At 51.5% G+C, this 21,942-nt stretch overlaps 1 protein-coding gene across 3 annotated transcripts in view; it reads left to right on the top strand.

Moving 5' to 3' along the window:
• LIN52 (lin-52 DREAM MuvB core complex component) overlaps nucleotides 1–19,820 on the top strand; it is a 142,604-nt gene extending 122,784 nt beyond the window's left edge. For all 3 annotated transcript variants that reach the window (XM_032344948.1, XM_032344947.1, XM_032344950.1), the window contains one exon: nucleotides 19,581–19,820. In XM_032344948.1, the coding sequence (XP_032200839.1) occupies nucleotides 19,581–19,708 (128 nt within the window). In that variant the 3' untranslated portion in view covers nucleotides 19,709–19,820. The remainder of the gene's footprint in view (nucleotides 1–19,580) is intronic.
• The last annotated feature ends 2,122 nt before the right edge of the window (nucleotides 19,821–21,942 follow it).

Genomic DNA, 21,942 nt, shown 5'->3' with positions numbered 1-21,942 from the left:
TTCCGGGGGGATGCTCTGGGCCCTTCTGTTTCCTTCCTCCAGGATTAAGGGCTCGCAAAAAAGAGAAACAGGCAGAGACCAGGAAGGGAGGAAATGGGCTGATGGGCCAAGGTAGATGGTCCCAGGGGTCAGACAACATGATTCCTTACCACCTTTCAACTTCTACACAAAATCCATCTCCTACCATTTGGTTACGTTCTCCATTTTCTGTTTGCTTCGTCTTGTGCCAACCAGATGGCCCCTGCACGGGCTTCTCTTTCCCCAGAGAGTCTTAGAGCCTCCACCCCAAACAATGGTTTACAAACAGAGTTTGTAAGTTCTGACTGGCCTCTAACTGACTGTTAAGCCTCTATTGAGTCTTCTCTGGCCCTTGGGGGCTGTGTCCCCGACTCTGCCTAAAGAGACCACCAGCCTTCCTACTCTCTGCCCCACAATTTTCCTTCATGATCAGGGGCATTTGGGGGCTTCAGGTAGCCCCAGGTGCAACCACGAGGCTCATGGTTGGCACAAGGGCTGGCAGAGCCTGTTAATTAGCACATGAACACCCCAATGCTCCATTAGCCAGGCCAGGCATTCGGAACCTTCCCCTCCTGTGGGCCCCTTCCTCCTAATGAGAGCGGGAAGAAGGGCCTCACAAAACACTGCCTCAGAATAATATTCCGCTTTGTCCCCACCAGTAACCAGGGCTGACAGGATCACTCTGTCCATTTCTCTTCTAATTAGCACAATTCCAGCATGGCCTGAGCCAGCAAATGGAGAAAAGCGATCAAAAGCGATCGGACAACCGTACCGAATCACAAACACAAAGAGGGCCATTCCCTGTAATTAGGTGAGACAATTCCTCAGTCTTTTCTCGGCTGGAGTTTGCCGCTAAGACTCTTGCTGTTTGGGTCCCAGCAACACAAGTTACATGTCTCCCTGGGACACTAATAAGCCCCAAATTGTCTTCCGCTTCACACAACTCTAACCAGAGGACAGATGCCCGAGGGTGGGGGGGAACACAGTGAGGGGACAGGGTGTCTAAACAGCGAAGCAGCTGCGGCAATGTCTCCCCAACTCCAAAAGGCAGACACTGGGGCTGTGGGCAGAGAAGGAAGAGGCCATTCATTTGTTGGGAGAGCAGCTCCGGGTGCAGCCTGTCCCATTGCCTGAAGCCCTAAGAATTCTGGGACCTCAGGAGAGACCCACTCTGCTATTTGCCTCACCCCGTTCATTTGCCACTTCTGGCCAGTTGTCCCCTTCGGGTCTCCTTGTCTCTTCTCCTACATGTCCACGCTGGGGGCATCGTGGGCAGCTACAACCGTGGCACCATCCTTGGACCTGCACCGAAGCCCTATACAACCATAGTCCACGAACTTGAGGCTAGCTAACGTGCGGCACACACATGGGAATTCTACACTCAAAGAATCTGTGACTTAGAAGGGACACTTCCAGCACCCATTCACTTCTGGGTCTCTGGCTCTCTCACAAGCCTTGCTTTCTATCTCCATTCTCTCTCCTGGAAGATCCCTGTCTTTTTCAACAGAGCAGTGGCCCATCAATGGCTAGGGCAAGAAGCCACCACTGACCACACTCCATGTGGCTCAAAGGTTGGCCACTTAATAAACAAGACACGGCTCCCTCAGGATTGCAGCCCATTACTGGGATTACTAGGGGTGACACAGCCATGAACTTGGTCATAGCCAGGGACAAAGGAATGCAGGGGAGAGTGGCATGTGGAATCGCAATTAAACTCAAACTCTGAGCTGAGTTGGATTCACGCATATTTTCATCTTATCCTGTTCTCTGCTTTCTGTTTGGATCTCTACTTGATGCTTCGGAAAGGGACCTCCAATACCAGAAAATAATTATCTGGAATACAAGGAGCCAGAAAGCTCAAGTAATAAGAATGCTTTCTTTTTCCATCTTCCCTGTCTGAGACACACAGAAGTACCAATGAGGTTTGACTTTTTAAAATAACTTTTGGGAGATGTCAAAGAATCTGATCCAAATTTGTGCAGTCTCTTACGGTTTCTTTGGCTATAAACAGGGATTAGAATAGTACTTGCCACATAATACGTGCTTAATAAGAATTTGTTGGAAGAGCTACACCATGACACTCAGTGTGCACAGCTTTCTTGCTAGTCTCAGTTAAGAGTGTGGATCTGGAGAGAGAGGCAGTGTGTGGTCATGCAATTCACTTCTCTGAACCATAGTGTCCTTGGGACATTTCCTACGAGGCAGGCAAGGGGCGCCTGGGGTACTCAGTTAAGCACCCGATTCTTGGTTTCAACTCAGGTCATGATCTCAGCGCTTTTGTGAGATCGAGCCCTGCATCAGGCTCTGCACTGGGCATGGAACCTGCTTAAGATTCTCTTTCCCCTTCTCCTCCTGCCCCTCCCTCTCCTCAAAAAAAGGGAAAAAAAAGAGACAGAGAGAGAGGCAGGCAAGCATCATGGATAAGGGCATAGACCCCGACGTCAGATTGCCTGGATCCAAATCCTGTTTTTGCTGTCTGCTAGACATGTAACCAGAAGAAAATCGCTTCACCTGTCTGTTTGGTTTACCCGTTTATGGGGTGGGTCCAATAGTAGTGTCGAACTGCTAGGGTCATTGTGGAGATTAAACTAGCACTTGCAAGTATTCAGAACAGCACATGGCCTATCTTACCCACTACATGAGTGCTTGATAGATATAGCTTTTAAGATGGATTCAATGCATTATTTCATTATTATACTCACATTTGTTAAAAATTGGTAATTCTTACAGAGAAAATAGAGTAACTTTCGGTTCCCCAGAATAGTTGGAAGGGGTAAAGCAGAGAAGCGGTTTCTCTCGCTCTTTGCCGAGAGCTGACGGCTTCCTGGGTACCCCTGCCCTCCTCCTCCGACCCTCCGGGGCAGCCTGTGCTGGCGCGGATATTCAGCAAGTATCACGGCTGACTCTTGGTTGCTCACGAACAAGGGAAGGAAAGGTGTTCTTGGTGACAGTGGCCGGTTTCTGAGCTGATACTGAGCTCGGCAGGAGCCTCAGCTCGCTGGACTTCCCTAGTCTTGATGGTCCTCCCATTTGCTGAGCATCCACACTCTTCCAGTCACCGCACAGGGATGCTCTTCCCTGTTTTGCTGTGTCCTCCAGCCCTCCCCACCCCACCCCTACCCCGATCCCGCCATCCTTCTTCCAGATGCTTCCGTTCCAGGCCCGAGCAGGAATCACTTGGGCCTGGACTCCCCCCGCAGCAGTCTCCTCTGGGCTTTGCCCTCCCCAGGAGCCCGCGGGGAACAGCCTGGCCTGCCTGTGCAGCCCGAGGGCCTCAGGGTCAAGCAGGGCTGAAGGTCACATCCCAGGGCTTTCCCGGATGCGGCCAAGCCCCAGGAGCAGAGCAGGCCCGAGCCAGTGGCTTCACACAAAGGAGCAGCGGAGAAGAGTCAGGTTGGAAAAGTCAGTGACTTTAGGCGGAGCGGAAATGAGAAGCATTGGCTGCAGCCACCAGCAAAACCCTGGGTAGGGCCACGAGGGTTGTGTAGGGGTCAGAACCATAAGGGTCTTTGAGGAATCGGGAAAGCAAACTCCTGAGAACTTCTTCCTTGGCCTCCTTTTCCCCTCCATTTGTCTCTGCTGTCACTGCCTCCACCTTTTTTGGGAGGGAGGGAGGGAGGCGCAGAAGGACAGGCAGAGAGAATCCCAAGCAGGCTCCACAGTCAGTGCAGAACCCAGGCTGGACCCATTCTCATGATCCTGAGATCATAACCTGAGACAAAAATAAAGAGTCAGATGCTTAACCGACTGAGCCGCCCAGGCGCCCCTGCCTCCACCTTCTCGGCAGACCCTCATCCCTTGCTTTTCTCACAGGGCTGCTTACCTCAAGCCAACTGGTCCTTTGTACCTGGAACTATTGATTAAATCATGGTACGTTCACATGTGAACTATGATGCAGCCAGTTAGTATGTTTGCAAATGGTTACAATATCACGGAAGAAATAGTTTGTCATAAGGGTAAGCAAAAATAAAATAGCAAGATGTAAAATTACAAATGTGACATGATGTCCAATATGGGGGGGGCAGGGTATTATAAGGAAATAGACCCAAGGTGTTAACTGTACTTACTGCCTGGTTGGAGGATTGGGGGGGGGGGGTGATAATTTTTGCTTTTTTCCTACATTTTCCAAACTCCCTACAGAATCACGTGTTGTGTTCATCATATGGGGGGGAAGCCTCTGGAGCTGAGTATATAGATAGTTGGGGCTTAAAATGCCCGATCAGCCCAACCTAGTACCATGCACGTGTGCGTGTGCATATGCAGACTTTACCTGTGACATTTGTTTATGGTAATGAGATTCATTCTTGTGTATGAACATGTCTATCCATCTGTAAACCTCTAAGTATTTACCGAGCACCCACTGAGCATCCAGCCCTGCCCCAGACCCTACTCCATCAGGTAAAGTGTGGACAAAATGACTTGTGCCCTAAGCATGCTCCTTCCCAGGGCCCGGCCCTCCTCACATGCCACAGGGCCTTTGCTCAGGAACAGAAAAATGTTCTCTTGGTGCATGTTCAGTTAGGGCTGCCAAATAGCTCTTTTTCCTCAGTCCATGCCCCCATAGGAAGCTATATCTCACCTAATTTTGATGTTGACTCTTGTTTTGTTTTTTTTTTTAAAGATTTTATTTATTCCTCTGACAGAGACAGATCAGAAGTAGGCAGAGAGGAAGGCAGAGAGAGGAGGAAGCAGGCTCCCTGCCGAGCAGAGAGCCCGATGCGGGACTCGATCCCAGGACCCTGAGATCATGACCTGAGCTGAAGGCAAAGGCTTTTACCCACTGAGCCACCCAGGCGCCCCTTGATGTTGACTCTTAAGGATGAATTTCCCCAGCTCGGGGGCAAGCCAAACATTCCTCCAGATCTTGTACTGTGAGAGCTTCCTTCACTGCTTTCTTCCTGCTTGTTTTCCCTTCCCAACCAGGAGAGAAGGGGAGGGGAAAAAAAAAAAATAGAGGAACTTGGGGTCAGGAGTAGGCATGGGTCAGGGCGGCCTGGAATGATACTCCTCTGTTTTCATCCCAGAGCGCCAGACAGAGGCACTGCACCCTCCGGAAAGAACGTGAGGTATTTTCTGTGCAAGCTGGGATCTGAGGGACACAAGGGGTGCATGGGGGGGTGGTTTTCCCCTTTATTGGGAACATGTGTGTGTGTGTAGTCAGGGTCCCTGCAAGGTGGGAAGCAGGGCCGTGGAACTGATAAAGAGATGCGAGCCTTGGCGGCTGGTTCACATGGAATCATGCAGAAGAATGAATTCCATCCTCCAGAAATGGGTCTCGTCGACTGGAGTCTACAGGCCCAGGGATCTAACTAGGTCTTGGAGGGCCTCCAACAGAAATAGATGTCATGATGAGTAAGAAAAATGCTGTGCCTGAGACCCCTGCTCCCTCCTCTGGGTCACCGGTGTATGTGTCCTTGTCCGTCCTGTTGCCCAGAGAGGGGCTACTTCCTGCCCAGCAAGGGATAGCGAGACAAAGAGGAAATGTCAGCCACGCACGGCCCTGAAGCCTGCCTGACCCGCAGGGCCTTTCAGCCTGAAGCGCCGGAGCCCCACGATCCGGGCCACCCTCCCAGAGCAGCGAGGAACATGCCGGAACAGAGAGCCGAAGCCGTTGTTACAACACGAGGATGGCAGGACAGGCGACACCTCACAACATCACCAAAGATTGATGCAAATTGGTTTGGTTCTGACCCTGTCACGCCAGGAAGGATAATGATTCCTGCCGCGCGGGGGCCCAGGAGGGGGTGCGTGGTGGGGGCTGTGAGGTTGGGTGGCTCCCTACGCATCCTCATTAATGATCTGAAAGACAGGGGGAAACAGCATGCTAATGAAACCTGCAGATGATTGGTGTCCCAAACCCCAGAGAGGACAGAGAAATAGCACCGCGAGACCCAGAGAGCTTAGAAATATGGGCAGGAGATTGTCAAATGAGGTTCGTCTTGGGAAAATGAAAGTCGACGTGTCAGGCAGGAATGATGAAGGTGCCTCTGGGTGGAGGCCTCTGAACCTGGAAAGCAGAGATGGGTGGCGGGGCAGGCGGTTGAGTGAGAGGGATAGGGTCTGGGGTGTGGTGGGGGGAGACGGAGGAGCTGGCCTTGAGGACCCAGGGGACAGATCCCCCGTATATTCCTGGCGGGCCTGACCACAGTCCGAAGACTGGAGCCAGGCAGGTGGCTGTGGCCCTGTGGCCTTGGTCAGCCCGGGCCCCTGGACAAGGCTGGACTCTGGCTTCACAGCCGCAAGCTATGCCTATTTGCATCCAAGCCATTGAAGCTAAAAATGGCATTTTGACTTGAAGAGCGAAGATAAAACAAGCCAAAACACATTTATTTTAAAATGTTGCCCCAAATTATTGAAAATAAGCTCATCAGGAGTAGGGGAGGGGCACCTGGCTGGCTCAGTTAGTAAGAGCACGTGACTCTTGATCTTGGAGTTGTGAGTTTGAGCTCCACGTTGGGTGTAGAGATTATTTAAAAAAAAAAAAAAATTATGGGAAAGAAATACGTCCCCCATCTTCAGTGGTTTCCCATTCAGTAAACATTGTGTGGAGGTATAATTCATTTGCATTAAGCATACAAATATTAAGCAAACAGATCAGTGAATTTTTTAAGCAAATCACTTAACCTCACCAAGCCCTGATTTCTTTGTCTAAAATGGGTACAACAGCAGTGCATATCTCACAGCTGTACGGTGACGATTAAATGAGATAGAATATGTAAGCCCCCTAGGACATGGTGCGCACCATGTGGGTAATGATTATTACTATTTATTACTCTGTAATTTTATTCCCTAAGCTTTACTCCTAACTCTCCAAGTAAAGGATAAACTTCTTGAAGTCAGGGACTATCTTAAAATTCTTTTTCAGTATATGTGAATAAATCTTTGTTTGATATGTTGGTAGTGCCAGAATTCCCTTTTAATAGGAATCATTTTGTTCTAACCCTACTCAGATCTACTTTCAATGAAATCTTTCTTTAAAGGGTGCCTGGGTGGCTCAGTGGGTTAAGCCTCTGCCTTTGACTCAGGTCACGATCTCAGGGTCCCGGGATCAAGCCCCATATCGGGCTCTCTGCTCAGCGGGGAGCCTGCTTCCCCCTCTCTCTCTGTCTGCCTCTCTGCCTACTTGTGATCTCTCTCTTTCTATCAAGTAAATAAGTAAAATCTTAAAAAAAAAAAAAAGAAGAAGAAGTCTTTCTTTAAAATGAAACAAAGCCAAGAAAGGAACAAGGGGCCCCTGGGTGGCTCATTCATTTAAGTGTCTGCCTTTGGCTCAGGTCATAATCCCAGAGACCTGGGATCAAGTCCCTCATTGGGCTCCTTGCTCGGGGAGGAGTCTGCTTCTCCCTCTCCTTCTGCTTGCCACTCCCCCTGCTTGTGCTCTGTCTCTCCCTGACAAATAAATAAGTAAAAATCTTAAAAAAGAAAAGAAAAGAAAAGAATAACATTAAAAAATGAAAAATAAAATGAAACAAAGTCAAGAAAGAAAGAAACAAGGCGTGCCTGGGTGGTTCAGTTGGTTAAACACCTAACTCTTGATTTCAGGGTATCAGGATTGTGAGTTCAAGCCCCATATTGGGCTCCATGCTGGGCATGGAAACAAACAAACCCAAATAAAATGCTGATACCACACATTTTTTCAGACAGAACATTCCCCATTAGATTGTGCTAAAAGCACAGCCACCGTTGGATGAAATCTTAACCCAAAGGAAAGGAACCTGGCTTTTGAGTCCAATCCAGATCTGAATTAGGGTAACTAACCATCCGGTTTGACTCGGGGATTACCCAGGGCAAGGGACAGTCCCACTGATGGGACAGTTGTTCACTCTAATCTGGACCCAAGCTCTGTTACTTCATGGTCTTCTGGCCTCAGATAGTAATCCTGGCCTTGTTGAAACGTTTTCTCTTCAGTCAAGGGGATTGTTGGAAGGATCCAAAGAGATGCTGTTTGATAGTTTAGCAGTGTGTTTGACACATAATAAATGCTCAGTGAATTTTTTTTAAATTTTCTTACTAACATATAATGTATTATTAGCCCCAGGAGTACAGGTCTGTGAATCGCCAGATTTACACACTTCATAGCACTCACCATAGCACATACCCTCCCCAATGTCCATAACCCCACCCCCCTCTCCCTACCGCCCTCCCTCCGCAACCCTGTTTGTTTTGTGAGATTAAGCATCTCTTATGGTTTGTCTCCCTCCTGATCCCAGTTGTTTCATTTATTCTTTTCCTACCCCCCAAACCCCCCAGGTTGCCTCTCAACTTCCTCATATCAGGGAGATCATATGATAATTGTCTTTCTCTGATTGAGTTATTTCGCCAAGCATAATACCCTCTAGTTCCATCCACATCGGTTGCAAATGGCAAGATTTCATTTCTTTTGATGGCTGCATAGTATTCCACCATATATATATATATATATATACCACATCTTTATCAATTCCTCTGTTGATGGTCATCTAGGTTCTTTCCATAGTTTGGCTATTGTGGACATTGCTGCTATAAACATTCGGGTGCACGTGCCCCTTCGGATCACTACATTTGTATCTTTAGGGTAAATACCCAGCAGTGCGATTGCTGGGTCATAGGGTAGCTCTATTTTCAACTTTTTGAGGAACCTCCATGCTGTCTTCCAGAGTGGTTGCACCAGCTTGCATTCCCACCAGCAGCGTAGGAGGGGTCCCCTTTCTCCGCATCCTCGCCAGCATCTGTCATTTCCTGACTTGTTAATTTTAGCCATTCTGACTGGTGTGAGGTGGTATCTCATTGTGATTTTGATTTGTATTTCCCTGATGCCGAGTGATGTGGAGAAATGCTCAGTGAATATTGACATAAACTGTCAGATTCCACATAAGCAAAGTGCAGAAACAGGCATAAACTAATTTATGGTGACAGAAGTCAGAACAGTGGTTACCCTTGCCAGAGACCAGCTAGAAAGGACCTTGTCTTCTGCAAGGCTAGACATGTTCAAGGCACAAATACTGAGCCTTATCACCTCTGGGAAGCCAAACATGATATTTGGGTTACCAAAACCATTCTTCGATACTCTGTTGGTCATGTAAATAAAGGAAGAAAGAGAGAGGAGAACTTCAATTTGTTTTCAAAATGGGGCAAGTTAAATAAGCAAGAATCCGCAGAGAACTTCAGTTCTTGCTTCTCCCTTCTACATGCTCCATCCTAGAAAACAAAAGCTTCTGCTTTGCTGTGCTCAGCTGTCCTCTCTGCCTCCGCTCATGCAGCACACTTCTAACATCCCCATCATATGGCCTCGATTTGAGAACCATGTTGTGCGGCTTTGCTTGGCTCTCTCCCGAACTCTTTCTTTTCTAATGGGAGTCACTGTCCCCTCCACAGCCAGTGGGGGCATTGGTTCCCCAAGAGGACTCTCAAAACTGACTCCCCTCCCCTACCTCAAAGCCTCCCTACCAGGAATGCGTAGTCACCAAGTCTACCTGACCTTGAGGAATATATAGTCTTTGTTCGTCCCATTTCTAGGTATATCCCCAACAGAAGTGAGTGCTGGCGCTCACCAAAGGACATGTGCAAGAATCTGGATAGCAGACATGCCTGGGTGGCTCAGTCGGTTAAGCGTCTGCCTCAGGTTACAATCCCAGGGGTCCTGGGTTTAAGCCCCACATCGGGCTCCCTGCTCGATGTGCTTCTCCCTCTCCCTCTGTGATCTCCCTCACTCTCACTCTCTCTAAAATAAATTAATTAATAAAATTTGAAAAAAAAAAAAAGAATGTTGATAGCAACTTTATTCATGTGAGTCAAAAATTGACAAAAAACCCAAATGTCCATCAAGAGAATGAATAAATTGTCATATATTTATACACTGGAATGTCAACAGTAAAAACACACTACTGTGCGTCACACAGTAACATGGGTGAATCTCACAAGCAAGAATGAGAGAATTCAGGCAGTTATGCAAGGGCATACCTGTGTGATTCTAGAAGGGGCAAAACTCATGTAGGGGGGTAGAGGCCAGAATAGTGGTTACCTTGGGGTGCTGACTGGGAAGGGATATGAGGAGACTTCTGGAAGGTAGGAAATAGTTCCTATAGTGAGCAGAGTAGTGGTTACACAGGGCTATATGCAAATGAGCATCTGTAGAAACATCCATTGAGGGGCACCTGGCCGGCTCAGTTGGTAGAGCGTGCGACTCTTGATCTCAGGGTTCTGAGTTCAAGCCCCATACTGGGCATGGAGATTACCTAAAAATAAAATCTGAGCCACCTGGGCGGCTCAGTGAGTTGACCATCTGACTCGTGGCTTCCACTCAGGGCTCAGGGAGTGGTCTCAGGGTCATGAGATCAAGCCCCGCCTCTGACCAGGTGCTCAGCAGGGAGTCTGCTTAAGATTCCCTCTCTGTTTCCCTCTCCCCGCTCTGCCCCTCTGCCCCATGCTCACTTTCTAAAATAAATAACTCAATCTTTTTAAAAAAAATAGAATCTTTGAAAAATAAACAACAACAAGAACATCCACCGAGCTGTGCATTTTGTAGTTCTGTGTTCTACTGGGTGCTGTCTATGCCTCCATTAAAACAAGTGAATTTCGGGTCCTCTGTGCCCCTAAAGGGAAACTTAAGGAAAGCTCCCACAATGCCATGGAGTTGACTGTGGCAATAACACAGGAGAATCTAGAACATCCCAGACTCATCCTGGCTTCTAAACTAAAGAGTCAGAGGGAAGGATAGAGAAGATTCAATATGTCCCTCTGGCAGCTACTTTCCATCCTCCACCAGCAACCGAGGCTAAGGGCTGGGGAGGGTCCCCGTTCTGTGCTTCCCCTCTGTGACCTTGGCCTTGGGAAGGGGTGTGAGCTGAACGCCAAGGGTGGTAGAAACCCTGATGCTTGGGCTGTCTTGTGAGGGATTATCAATCTCTATCTGCCCCTCCCCTGGGAACTCAGTCCCAGGACAGGCTGCTTGAAGGCCCAGACCTGGTCTGGCTTCCCTGTTCCTCCAGAGCTGACATTTCACAGGTGATCGGTGCACAGCTGCCCAAGGGATGCCTGAATCCATGGCCTCCAGTCATATTAATTTCCTCCCACCTGGAGCAGACGACTGATCTCAAAGCTACAGATGTGCTCTTTGACTCCTGGGTTTTAGGTGATCCTTCCCAAAAGAGCTGGCATCCTAGGTTTGCTCCTGGTATCTCTGACTTGCTTCTGTCCAATTCAGTTCTGAATCCGCTAGAAAAGACCTCCAGTTCCCTCTCTAACCAAGTTTCCCAGGACCATTCGAAGGTTCCATCCCTACCCCCCACTCCTAGAAAAGAGCTATGTGGATGGAGGCTAGGACGGCAGCGCTCAGTCCCTTGGAGAGATTTCTGTGCTATCCAAATAGGTAGCCATTAGACACATGTAGCTATTACATTTAAATTAAAAGTAAATAAAATTTAAAATTTTGCTCATTACTCTAGTCACATTTCAAGTGCTCCGTAGCCACATCTAGCTGCTGACTACCATATTGGACAGGGCAGAACTCTGTACATCTCCATCATCATACAAAGTCTGTTGGACAATACTGAATTCTAGATGATCTCCAGACCCTCTAGAACAGCCTCTGGAGGAGAGGATGAAGGGAGTGAGGAGGATCGGACCCTCCCTCAAGCTCCAAAAAGCCACCCTGCCTTATGAATTCAGATTTCCAGTTAGGTTTCATTTAGGGGGAAATTAATTTTACAGTGCTTTTTGAAAAGACAATAAATACAAACCATATTTACTTATTTATAGATATATTTATATTTTTTAAAGATTTATTTATTTATTTGTCAGAGAGAGAGAGCATGAACAGTGGGAGGAGCAGGCAGACTGAGAAGCAGGTTCCCCGCTGATCAAGGAGCCCGATGTGGGACTCGATCCCAGGACCCTGGGATCATGACCCAAACCAAAGGCAGACAATTAACCAACGGAGCCACCCAGGCATCCCACAAGCCATACTTAAAATAAGCCCATTGTAAACAAACAAACAAACCTCTCCCCATCCCCTGACTCTCAGGCCACGAGTCACTAGCTTGTGGGGCTGCACCTAGTCCTACTGGGAGGTTTTGTTTTTTCTCCCACTTAATTCGTCTTGGGTCTGGTTCATATCGGTACGTACAGATCGCACAGTAGCCTGTGGTCCCAGTGTATGGATATACCGTAATTTATTTAGCTATGATGGACCTTTAGGTTGTTTCCGGTCTTCCGCTGCTACAAACTTCACCGTAATGGACAAATCCCTTGAATGCATCCTTGCGCCCGTGCATAGATATCTGTAGAATGGAGGACTAAGGAGGGAATTGCTTGGTCAAAGGTCACATGCTGAATTGTCCCCCTTAGGTGGTTGCAACAGTGAGTTCTTTCCCCACACCCTCAGCAGTGATGTTTGCAGGCCTGCAGGCTTCCTGCAAATTAGCGCTGGCTCCTCCGGGGAGAGGGCTTCCGGTGCCTCCTGCAACACATCCCACCCACCTTCCTTTTCTTCTTGTCCCTCCCTCCCGCTGCCCACAGTAGTTAACTTTCTTGGGCATTCACCAGGCTCCCGGGGACTGGTCTAAAACCCTGACTTCCATGTCTCACATACTCTTCACCACAGTCTCAGGAGGTGTAGAAACTACTGTTGTTCCCATTTTACAGAAGAGTAGCCTGAGGCTCAGCGATTCACTAATTCATGGTCACCTGGCTGGTTAGTAGTGGAACTGGGAGTCAATCCCAGGTCTGCCTCGCTTCAAAGCTGATGCTTATTACCAGTCGGCTTCCCCACGCTCTTCTCTGCCCTTGCCCCTTGTCCTAGCTGTTCCCCCCATGAACAGCTACCTACCTCTCTTCAGTGCCTTCCTTCGCCCCCATGCCAGGAGCCCTCCGTTCCTGTTCACTCCCTCCTTCCTACGGTCAGGGCACGCGCCTCCTCCTCCGCTGCCTTGGTTTCCTCTGTTCTTGGCCTTGGGACTGCCCTACCTGTACACTGGCTCTGCCCAGCCCTCCCCCAGGTGCTCACCTTTGTCCACAGGGCTGGGGAGGGAGAAAACAACGGCTTCTGTCACCTGACCCTACTCAGCCAATTCACGAAGACAAGATGTCAAGTTAATGAGCCTGTGGGCCTCTAATTAGCTGTCAATTACCTCAAATTAATCAACTCCTCGCCTAATTAAGCATTATCGGCAGGTGGGCACAAAGCAGAGCATTGTGTGGGAGCCATGAGAAAAGCCGGGCTGGCAAACTTGGTTAGGATCAGCCCTGTGCACTGCGCCCGCCTCCCCACCGCTCTTAGCTACCCGCCTGGCGCTGGGGCACCGGGGGCCCTCCGTCCGCCATGGTCCCTACACCCCGGGGACCCCGGGGACCTCCTGGGCAGCGGGCGGACTGTGCCTTACGAGTGGGAGGTGCAGAGCCTGGAGACAGGTGGGACAGCCGTTGGTGGAAACTGTGGCCAGGCCGAGGAAGGCCATGTGAAGGGGAGGTCAGCTCCCGGCGTTGGGTAGAGCGGGGCAGAAGCTGGGCTCGGAGCTGGACAGAGCAGGGAGCTGGAGGCAGGTCCTGTCTGGAAGTTCAGGCCCGTGTGGGCAGGCAGACTGGTTTCCAGTCTGGCCTTGCCACTCGTGAGCTCAGTGACCCCAGGAAGTGACTTTACTTCTTTGATTCATCTCTGAAAAAAGTTGAGAATCATTTTTTAAGAGACCTTACTGGATCTTTAGGAAGATTAAGTGAGAAGATGCCTGTGAAACACTGGCCCTGTGTTAAGTGTTCAATGGTTTTTAGGAGTGACTGAAGAGGGTAGGTGGGTGCCTGATCAGAGAACCATTCAAATGGCGCCATGTGTCCCCAGGTCCTGCAGTGCACCCCTGAAAAAGGTCAGCGGGGTGCTGAGGGCGTGCTGGGTGCTAGAAGCTGGGGTGTCCTGGCTATATCCTGCTTTCCACCCCTCATGTATGTCCCAACACCTTCGAGCGTGCACACACACAGCCCTGGGTGCCATCCGGAGCTCCCCAGGTGTGGTAACCACAGGTCTCTAACTAGTGACCAGGAAGAAGAGAGCAAACCAGGGCCCCTCCCTACTTGGGTTTGGGGCTGCAGGACATAGAGAAAAGGGTGCATCCAGGCACCAAGTTCACGTCCCCAGCTGTGGTCCTAGAGGTTGAATAGCGTGCCCCCCTCTGCTTAGCACAGGACAGGTTGAGGCTGGGGACCAGCTGGCTAGATGTGCGCCCCCACTGATGGTCAAATGCCACCACACCCATCGATTCTGTGCCCTGATTCCACTCCAATCATCCCATGAAATCAACGCACCCAATTTCTCATCTGTCCCTTCTCCCTTGACCCTGGCACAGGACCCCCTCTCCCTGCTTCTGGGGGCAGCAGAGGTCCTCGGCCTTGCTTCTGAGCTTGGAAACATCTTCCCCTTCCCTGGCTAAATCACTAAGTCATTTAGCCAACATTTATTGTGCCTACTAATTAAAGCTTGCCGTGTAAAGGGAAGATGGTTGGATAAACACTGACAAGTCACTAAGGCGCGCTCTGGAGATGTGAGCGTGATGAGAGGAGAAGGGAGCTAGGATTGTGACATGCCTAGCGGATGCCGGCAGGAGTGGCAAAGCCAGATGTGGGTGCCCATCCTTCTGAATCCTGTCCACTTCCAGCAATCAGGTCTGTGCCCAGAGGCGGGGCTGGGGGTAACCAGGTGGATGCTACCTCCACCCGGGCAGGGGCAGGTGAGGCCTCCCATGGAAAGGGAAACTTGAGTTGAGCCTTGAAAGACGCAGTGTATTCTAGACAGAGGGACCAGCAAATGTGAAGGCCCAGAGGCATACAAAGGACATAGAGGGTTTGGGAAATAGAGATTCTTTCCTGAGTATGGGAAGGAACCTCAGTAAATGCTTACCGCCTGCGGACCAAGAGCAGGATCTAAGAGGCCTTCAAAAGCGCCAATCTAGCAGGGATTGGGGGACCCCTGGGAAGACTTGCCTAAACTCTGACCTGTCTTAGGGGAACTGAATTCCACAGGGATTGGACCCAGAGTTTCACTGAACGAAGCTGATTGACTGGATCTCCAGAAGGAGAGGAAAGGATCTGGAGCAGTGGGACCTTCCTGAAACCCCGGAAATCACATCATTCTGTAGCCTGCCTCTCAGGAGAGAGGCCCGCTTCCTCTCTGGCACCCCCACAACACAGCCCCCAAACCAGTGCTGAGTACACGGTAAGGCCTGTGAAACATTTGGGGGATGTACTTTGTTTCTCCCTGTCACATACTGACATGTACCAGCGTGCAGGAGCTCGCTTTAAGCCCAGACCTATTTATGCCTCTGGAAAATTTTGGAATTGAGAGGAAGAGTTCCACCAGGCCTGGAAGGGAGGAGATGTGCCCTGGGAGCTGAGAGGCAGGGCCGTGTGAAGGAGGAGCCTAGGCAGCCAGGCTACGGGCACAGGAGGCAACAGCAGAGAAGCCTCAGTCCTGTCTTTCTGGGACCATCCTACCCCAGATCCCATGACGCCCCCACCTCCTTGTGGTCCTTTGTTACCTCAGTAAGTTAGGTCTCTGGGCCTGGACCCCACCCAGAATCCTCCATCCAAAGCACCTGGCTCGCAGGTAGAGTATAGTCAGAGGAGTCCCAGCCCCTGTGGGGGAAGGGGGAAGGCATTATACAGACCATCAGGCCAGTGGTTCTGATGGAGCCACAAGAACACCCAACTGGAGGGACGCCCTTGCAGAGTTGGGGGGTGGATTTTATTATACGAACAGTACAGAGCCCGGTGAAAGCATCAGTGAGTACACTATACCTGGGTATAGTGTTATATTTAATGTTTAGGTTTATCAAGATAGGTAATGCATACACAGTTTTTGTTTTTTATATTTAAAATTTTTTTATTTTTTTAAAGATTTTATTTCTTTATTTGAGAGAGGCTGGGAGTGAGCAAGAGAGAGAGAGAGAGCACAAGCAGGGGGAACAGCAGACAGAGGGAGAGGGAGAAGCAAACACCCCACCAAGCAGTGAGCCCGAAGTGGGGCTCGATCCTAGGATCCTGGGACCAAGACCTGAGCTGAAGGCAGATGCTTAACTGACTGAGCCACCCAGGAGCCCCTAAAGATTTTATTTTTAAGTAATCTACACACCCAGCGTGGCACTCAAACTCACAACCCCAAGATCAAGAGTCACGAACTCCATCAATGGAGCCAGGTGCCCCCACATAAACAGTTTTTAAAACCGAATTAATTAATTAGGGCCGCCTGGGTGGTACAGTTAAGCCTCTGCCCAGAATCCTGGGATCGAGTCCCTGAGGGAATCTTCTTGCCCAGCGGGGAGCCTGCTTCTCCCCCTGCCTGCTGCTACCCCTGCTTGTGCTCTCTCCACCTCTGAGAAGTAAATAAAATCTTCAAAACAAAACAAAACAAACCTGTATAGTTGCTGAGGTTAAGAAAGTATTCCTTCCTGTAAAAGCCTTACTGAATGCCTAATAGTGTTGGGTCACTGTGTAGGTTTCCTGCTCAAACTGGAGCAGGAAAAGGACTGCCCTGAGCGACTCTGAATTGTTTTACATGTTAAAAGGTGGTTCCAGCCGAACAGCCGAACCTGGCCCCCACTTACCGCGAGGCAACTGAGGCTGCAGAAGGCAATCTACTGGTGCCTGGTTACAGAAGGCCCTTGGGTTCCCGGGCAGCCCCAAGTCCAGCCTGGGCAAACGCTCCCGCGTGCCTGGGCTTCGAGCTGGGTGAGCCGGGGTTAACAGGCCGGCACGCAAGCTAAAGGCAGGCCGCTCTCACCACGGGGGTCAGTTGGGGGGGCGGGGTTAGGACCCTTGCTGCCCGCCCCCCAGCCCCACGCTGATGCCGGGGACGAACGCTGCCCGGCCTCGCAGCCCACCCGGCCTGGAGGGGCTTCCGCGCAGTCACCGCTAGAGGGAGCCAGGGGCCGCCCGCCCTCCACCGCCTCCGGCTGCGCGAGGTTCCGGCCACACCTTCGGGTGGCCATCAAGCCTCAGGTCCCTGAACCTGGCCCAGGGACCTGCACGGCTCCCCCTGACTCAACCCTCCCCTGCAGCGCTACCGCTCGCCTTGTGTACATGAGGACACGGAGAGGCTAGCAGACGAGCCCGGGGCGGCACAGCTAAGGCAGGGCAGAGCCAGAAATCCAGGGTGTCTGGTGGGGACCCTCCGTACCTCACAGGTTCTCCCTCAAGGTCTCAACCTTCCTCGCTGTAGCCTCCTATCCAGACAGGGAAACCGAGGCACAGGGCAATGTCGCGTTATACTGTGTGTGGGTGGCCCAGACTGTCTGGCCTAGGCAGGAGGCTAAAGCCCCTTGACAGATGATCGCAGCAGGAAAGCCTGTGAGGGACAGAGGGTGCCAGCCTGCCTCAAGGTGGGGGGGACACTGCTAGTGACTCTCTCCTTGGGGTGGGTGACAGCTGTAGCCTGCCGTGGGAGGCCAGAGGCCCCACACGATAATAACTTTCACTCACTGCCTGTAGGCTAATCCCATTACTCTGCGGGACCCTCTGGGACCACCCTCCCTACCCCTCCTTAATCCCCTGCCTCCCTCTGGGAATGGTCCAAGGCCCTACTCACTGGCCCCCCGCCAGCCCCAGATACACACAGTCCTCACCCCCTCAAGTCCCATCAGACACCTGTGTCTACCCTCTCGTAATTCCTGGGGGCCCCAAAAGAACAGCCAGGAGGGCTAGAGGCCCAGCCTTCTCGACCTGCCTCCCCTGTTGGCCCTGCCCTGTCTGCCTGTCCCCAGGGCGCCTTCCCCAAATGGCCTCCAGCTGGGGCCCCAGGTTTTCAGAGCCTCCTGTCTCCTTCTAAGCAGGCTTCTGTTGTAGTTTCTGTTGTGTCGTCGGGGGAGAGCTGAGGTCCCTGTCATCTGCAGAGCGGAGACAGCAGCAGCGCCCACCTTATGCAGTCTTCTGCTGATGTGAGACGCTACGTAGCAAGAGTTGAGGGCAACCCCTGGCCCAGAGGGAGCACACTGAGGGGCCCGTGGCTGAGGTAACTTTTATCGGCCGGGCGGCCAGGTCAGATACATAAAGGAAGTAGATTTAGTCTGTGTTTCCAGAAGGAAGCCTCATGGCCTGAGGCCCATGTTAGCGGGGGGCGCCCTGGACTCACAGAGTCCTCACACTGAGGTGGTCGGAGCCCTTAGTCCGGCCAGGTATGGGCTCTTACTCTGCTCCTTCCCATGCTCCACTGGGAACCGAGACCAAGAACTCAGGGGTTCCAAGGCCTCGACTCCCCCTCAGGAAGCAGACGGGAAACTCAGGGGTAGAGACAGCTGCATGGGGGCTCCCGAGGGGCGGGGTCGGTTCAGCCACTGACTCCTAGTTTCTGCTCAGACCGTGATCTCACGGTTGTGAGGTGGAGCCCTGTGTCGGTCTCTGTGCTCCTCACAGAGTCTGCTTCTGATTCTCTCCCTCTCTGTCTCAAATAAAGAAATAAAATCTTTAAAAAGAGTGAGAGAGAGCGCGCTACACAGTGGTGGAGCTGAAATCAAACGAAGCTCTGACTCTGGAATTCTCCAGAACGTTTTACTGTTTCTCAGGATCCACTTCTAATGAGGAGGGCTGATGGGTCTGAGAACTGCCCCCCCAAGAAGTAGTGGGCTCCCCACTAGCCAGGAGCATTCAAAGTGATGCTGACAATCTAATCAGGCAGGAGCCCTGAGGTCCCTTGACAGGCCCCAATCCCCTCAGCGCCCCTGTCACCCACTTCCAGCCTGGGCCAGCTCACTGCCCCCTCCCCAGCCTGGGCCCAGGGGGGCCCCCTTTGGCCCTCAGCCTCCCTCTCCCCTACCTTCTGCTGTTCCTCATTTACATAAATTATCTCTCCCCAATTATCCATCCAGCTGTCCCAACGGTGATCTGTGAATGAATTAAAAACGGAATATAATTTAATAATGGCTGATTAGAAGGAGATTAGTTGTTATATAAAAAGGAAAAGCCAAGAGCCAGCTAGTTGCCCTTAATCTGAGCCAATACCATCGTTATTCAGGGAAGACTATCCTGGCCACCATCAGACTAGGCAGGCACTGGGGGGCAAGGGTTAGAGTTGGGCCCGGTGGGGCCAGACCACCCCAGAGAGGAGATCAGGGTGCTGAGGGCTGGAGTTTGAGTACCAACTCAGCTGTGGGGCCTGGGCAGTTGCTGTTATTTCCCTGGGCACCCCTTCCTCCTTCCTTCAAAGTGGGCTTGAGTGGTTTCTGGGCTCCCTTCTTGCTCTAAATTCCAGCTGCTCTCAAACCTCTGGGCATTCCCAAGACCACAGTGACAGATCCAGTCTGACCCCTGCTAGGCATAGTACCTGGGCAGTCAGGAGTCTGGTGTTCAGGCCCTGCCTCCCAGGAAAACATAAGAGTGGGGGACATAGACCTCCTCAGAAGGGGGTCGGCCTGCCTGGGAGAGGCAGTCAGAGAAGAGACTGGGGTTGGTTACACCAGAAAGGCTCCATAGAGGAGAGTCTGGCCAAGAGGAAGAGGAGTGAGTGCCCAGCAGAGCCTCTGGGCCCCCTTCAGCTCAGCAGAATGCCAACCTGTTGAAGCCGGCATGTCTCTGAAGTTCCCATTCCTTGTTTCACCCTCTGCTCACAGGCACCTCATCCAGGAAGCCTTCCCTGATCTCCCCTGCTTTGGAGTCTCTCCAGGGCTCCCATAATGCCCTGTGCTTTCTCAGCACTCTTAGCACATCTGCTTACAGGCATTCGTCTCCCAGCTTGTGAGCTCCAGAGGACAGGAACCATGGCTTTTTCATCTCGGCCTCACCAGTGCTGGGGACACAATAGATGCTCAACAACAACATTGAATAAATAAAGATGCCTCCTCCAAAAAGCCGCCTGTGATTGCCCTCATGTAGGTTTAATGTTCCTTTCTATGCTCCCCAAACACTGTACGATTCTGTTTTTAAAAAACTAGGCAAGTCACTTGTGGAGAAGTAATATACATAGACAAATGGTTCCACATAAAGACAGATAGACAATGAGCAAAGTGGTTTAGAGGACAGGCTCAGAGTCACACTGCCTGTGTATGAATCGCAGGCCCACCACTTAGAACTGTGTGACCTTGAGCACGTGATTCATTTCTCTGTGCTTCGGTTCCCTCATCTGTAGAATGAGTGTGTTTAATTTCCTACCTCATAGGGTTTTTATGAGGATAAGATGGGTGGATAGAGCACTTTGAACTGCGCTTGGCCCGTAAGTGATCGCTCAAGAAGCCCCCATGGGTATTAAGGGAGCTTGTCACACCATGTGGTTTTCTCCCCAGTGCTGGGCTCCCTGAGGACCAGGACAAGACTTTTCAGCTCTCTGTCAACAGTGTTGGATGGACAGACGGACCCACATGGGGCTGTCTCTGCAGTCCCTGCTGCTGCTTTCACACCAAAGGTCCCAAAGGGGTACACGCTGTGTGGGAAGGACCAGTGCGTCTCCCCTAATATTGACAGAGGCTCGGGGCCAGACTCAAAGTCCCCAGCCTTCCTGAAGGAGCTCACAGCTGCCCAAGGAGGGACATGCCTCTACAGGGGTCTGTCTCCCACCGCCTGAGTCTGGGCACTGTGTTCTGTGGGGCCGACATCGGGGGGATGTCGAAGGCAGGAAGGAGACAGGCCCACCGACCGGGAAGGGAAGGCTGAGGAACCCTGAAACAGCAGCTGACCCGGGCGGCTGGGGCCGTCGCCGAGCAGTGGGCCAAGGGATCCCGGTCTGTGGTGCCACAGGCTGGGGATGGTTGGAGTGGACGCCAGAAGAGGCTGATTTCCTCGAAATAGGAGGAGGTACCTGTATGTGCGCATTAAGTAACTATTTGCTGGTTGGCTAACTGAGCGGCTCCAGAATTTTTCAAGCTCTCCAAGTCATAAAAACCTTGATTTCTAATGTTTGGGGAGAGGCTTGGGAATCTGTATATTACAAGGCCCTCCCCCTCGTCCCCCAGGTAAGTCTCATAAATAGAAATTCTCTACCTTCCTCCCATCTCCCAGGCCTGGGAGCCGCAGTGCTCTTGCCTTCCTCGGCAGCCCCGGATGCCCCCTGGTGCCCCCACCCCACGCACAGCCCGGCCTCGCCCACTCCCAGAACAATCTCACCAGAGGAGCCCAGAGCATGCCCTGCCCATGTTGCGGCAGGAGGCCTTCCAGGCCAGCCTGGGCTATGGGATAATTTGATATTCAAATCCTGGCAAAGACCTGCTTCAAGTTGCTGCAAATTAAGCTGATTTTGTCCCTCCGAATGAGGGATTTGCTTCTGTGGATCAACCCTTCCCGGACTTGATGAGGTCAGGATTAGAGCCGGAGGGACAGGGAGAAAAGCGTGAGATGGGAGGCCTGACGTCTGGAGAGGCGGTGGGAGGGGGAGCCCGGGTCCTCTGGGCCTCTCACCAGCCCTGGAGTTAAGGAAGCCTCTCAGGGTCTCAAAAATCAGCTCTTCCCAGGGATGGCAGGGCCTCTGGGCCCCAGATGGCCTGGCCTCACCCACCCCTCCCACATGTCATTCCCAAGGCCTCTTGTAGACCTCATCTAATTTTTCCAAGCACCTGTGAGGCAGGGCAACGCTGGTCACCTCAACTCACTGATGAGGAAATGGAGGCTGCAAAAAGAGAGAAGAGGCTCCACCAGCCCAGGATGACCAGGCCTCAACCACTGCCACCAGCTTGCTGTGTGACCCTGAACATGAGGCCTCTCTGAGCCCCCCCGGTAAGGATTACTGACGATGCATGGACAGTGCCAGGCATGCGGGGAGCCGGCCGCCCAACAGCAGCCACGGTTGCCACCCAGCATAGGTTACTGCTTGGAACATGGTTTGGAACCAGGTCCTCTCTGGGCCTCACAGAGAGTCATTCCCTGCCTTCTCCTGGAGCTCTGTGCCTGCTCCTGCCTCCTCCCCTCCTGGCAGGACCCCCACCCTGGCGGAACCTCATTTCCATCTGTTTTATCAAGGCCTGAACTGTATATTGCAGCCATTTC

This window comes from Mustela erminea, chromosome 5 (genome assembly GCF_009829155.1).
Source record: "Mustela erminea isolate mMusErm1 chromosome 5, mMusErm1.Pri, whole genome shotgun sequence".
NCBI classification, from domain to species: Eukaryota; Metazoa; Chordata; class Mammalia; order Carnivora; family Mustelidae; genus Mustela; species Mustela erminea.
The sequence above is the reverse complement of the archived record's forward strand: the minus strand, read 5'-3'. Positions and strand labels throughout refer to the sequence as shown.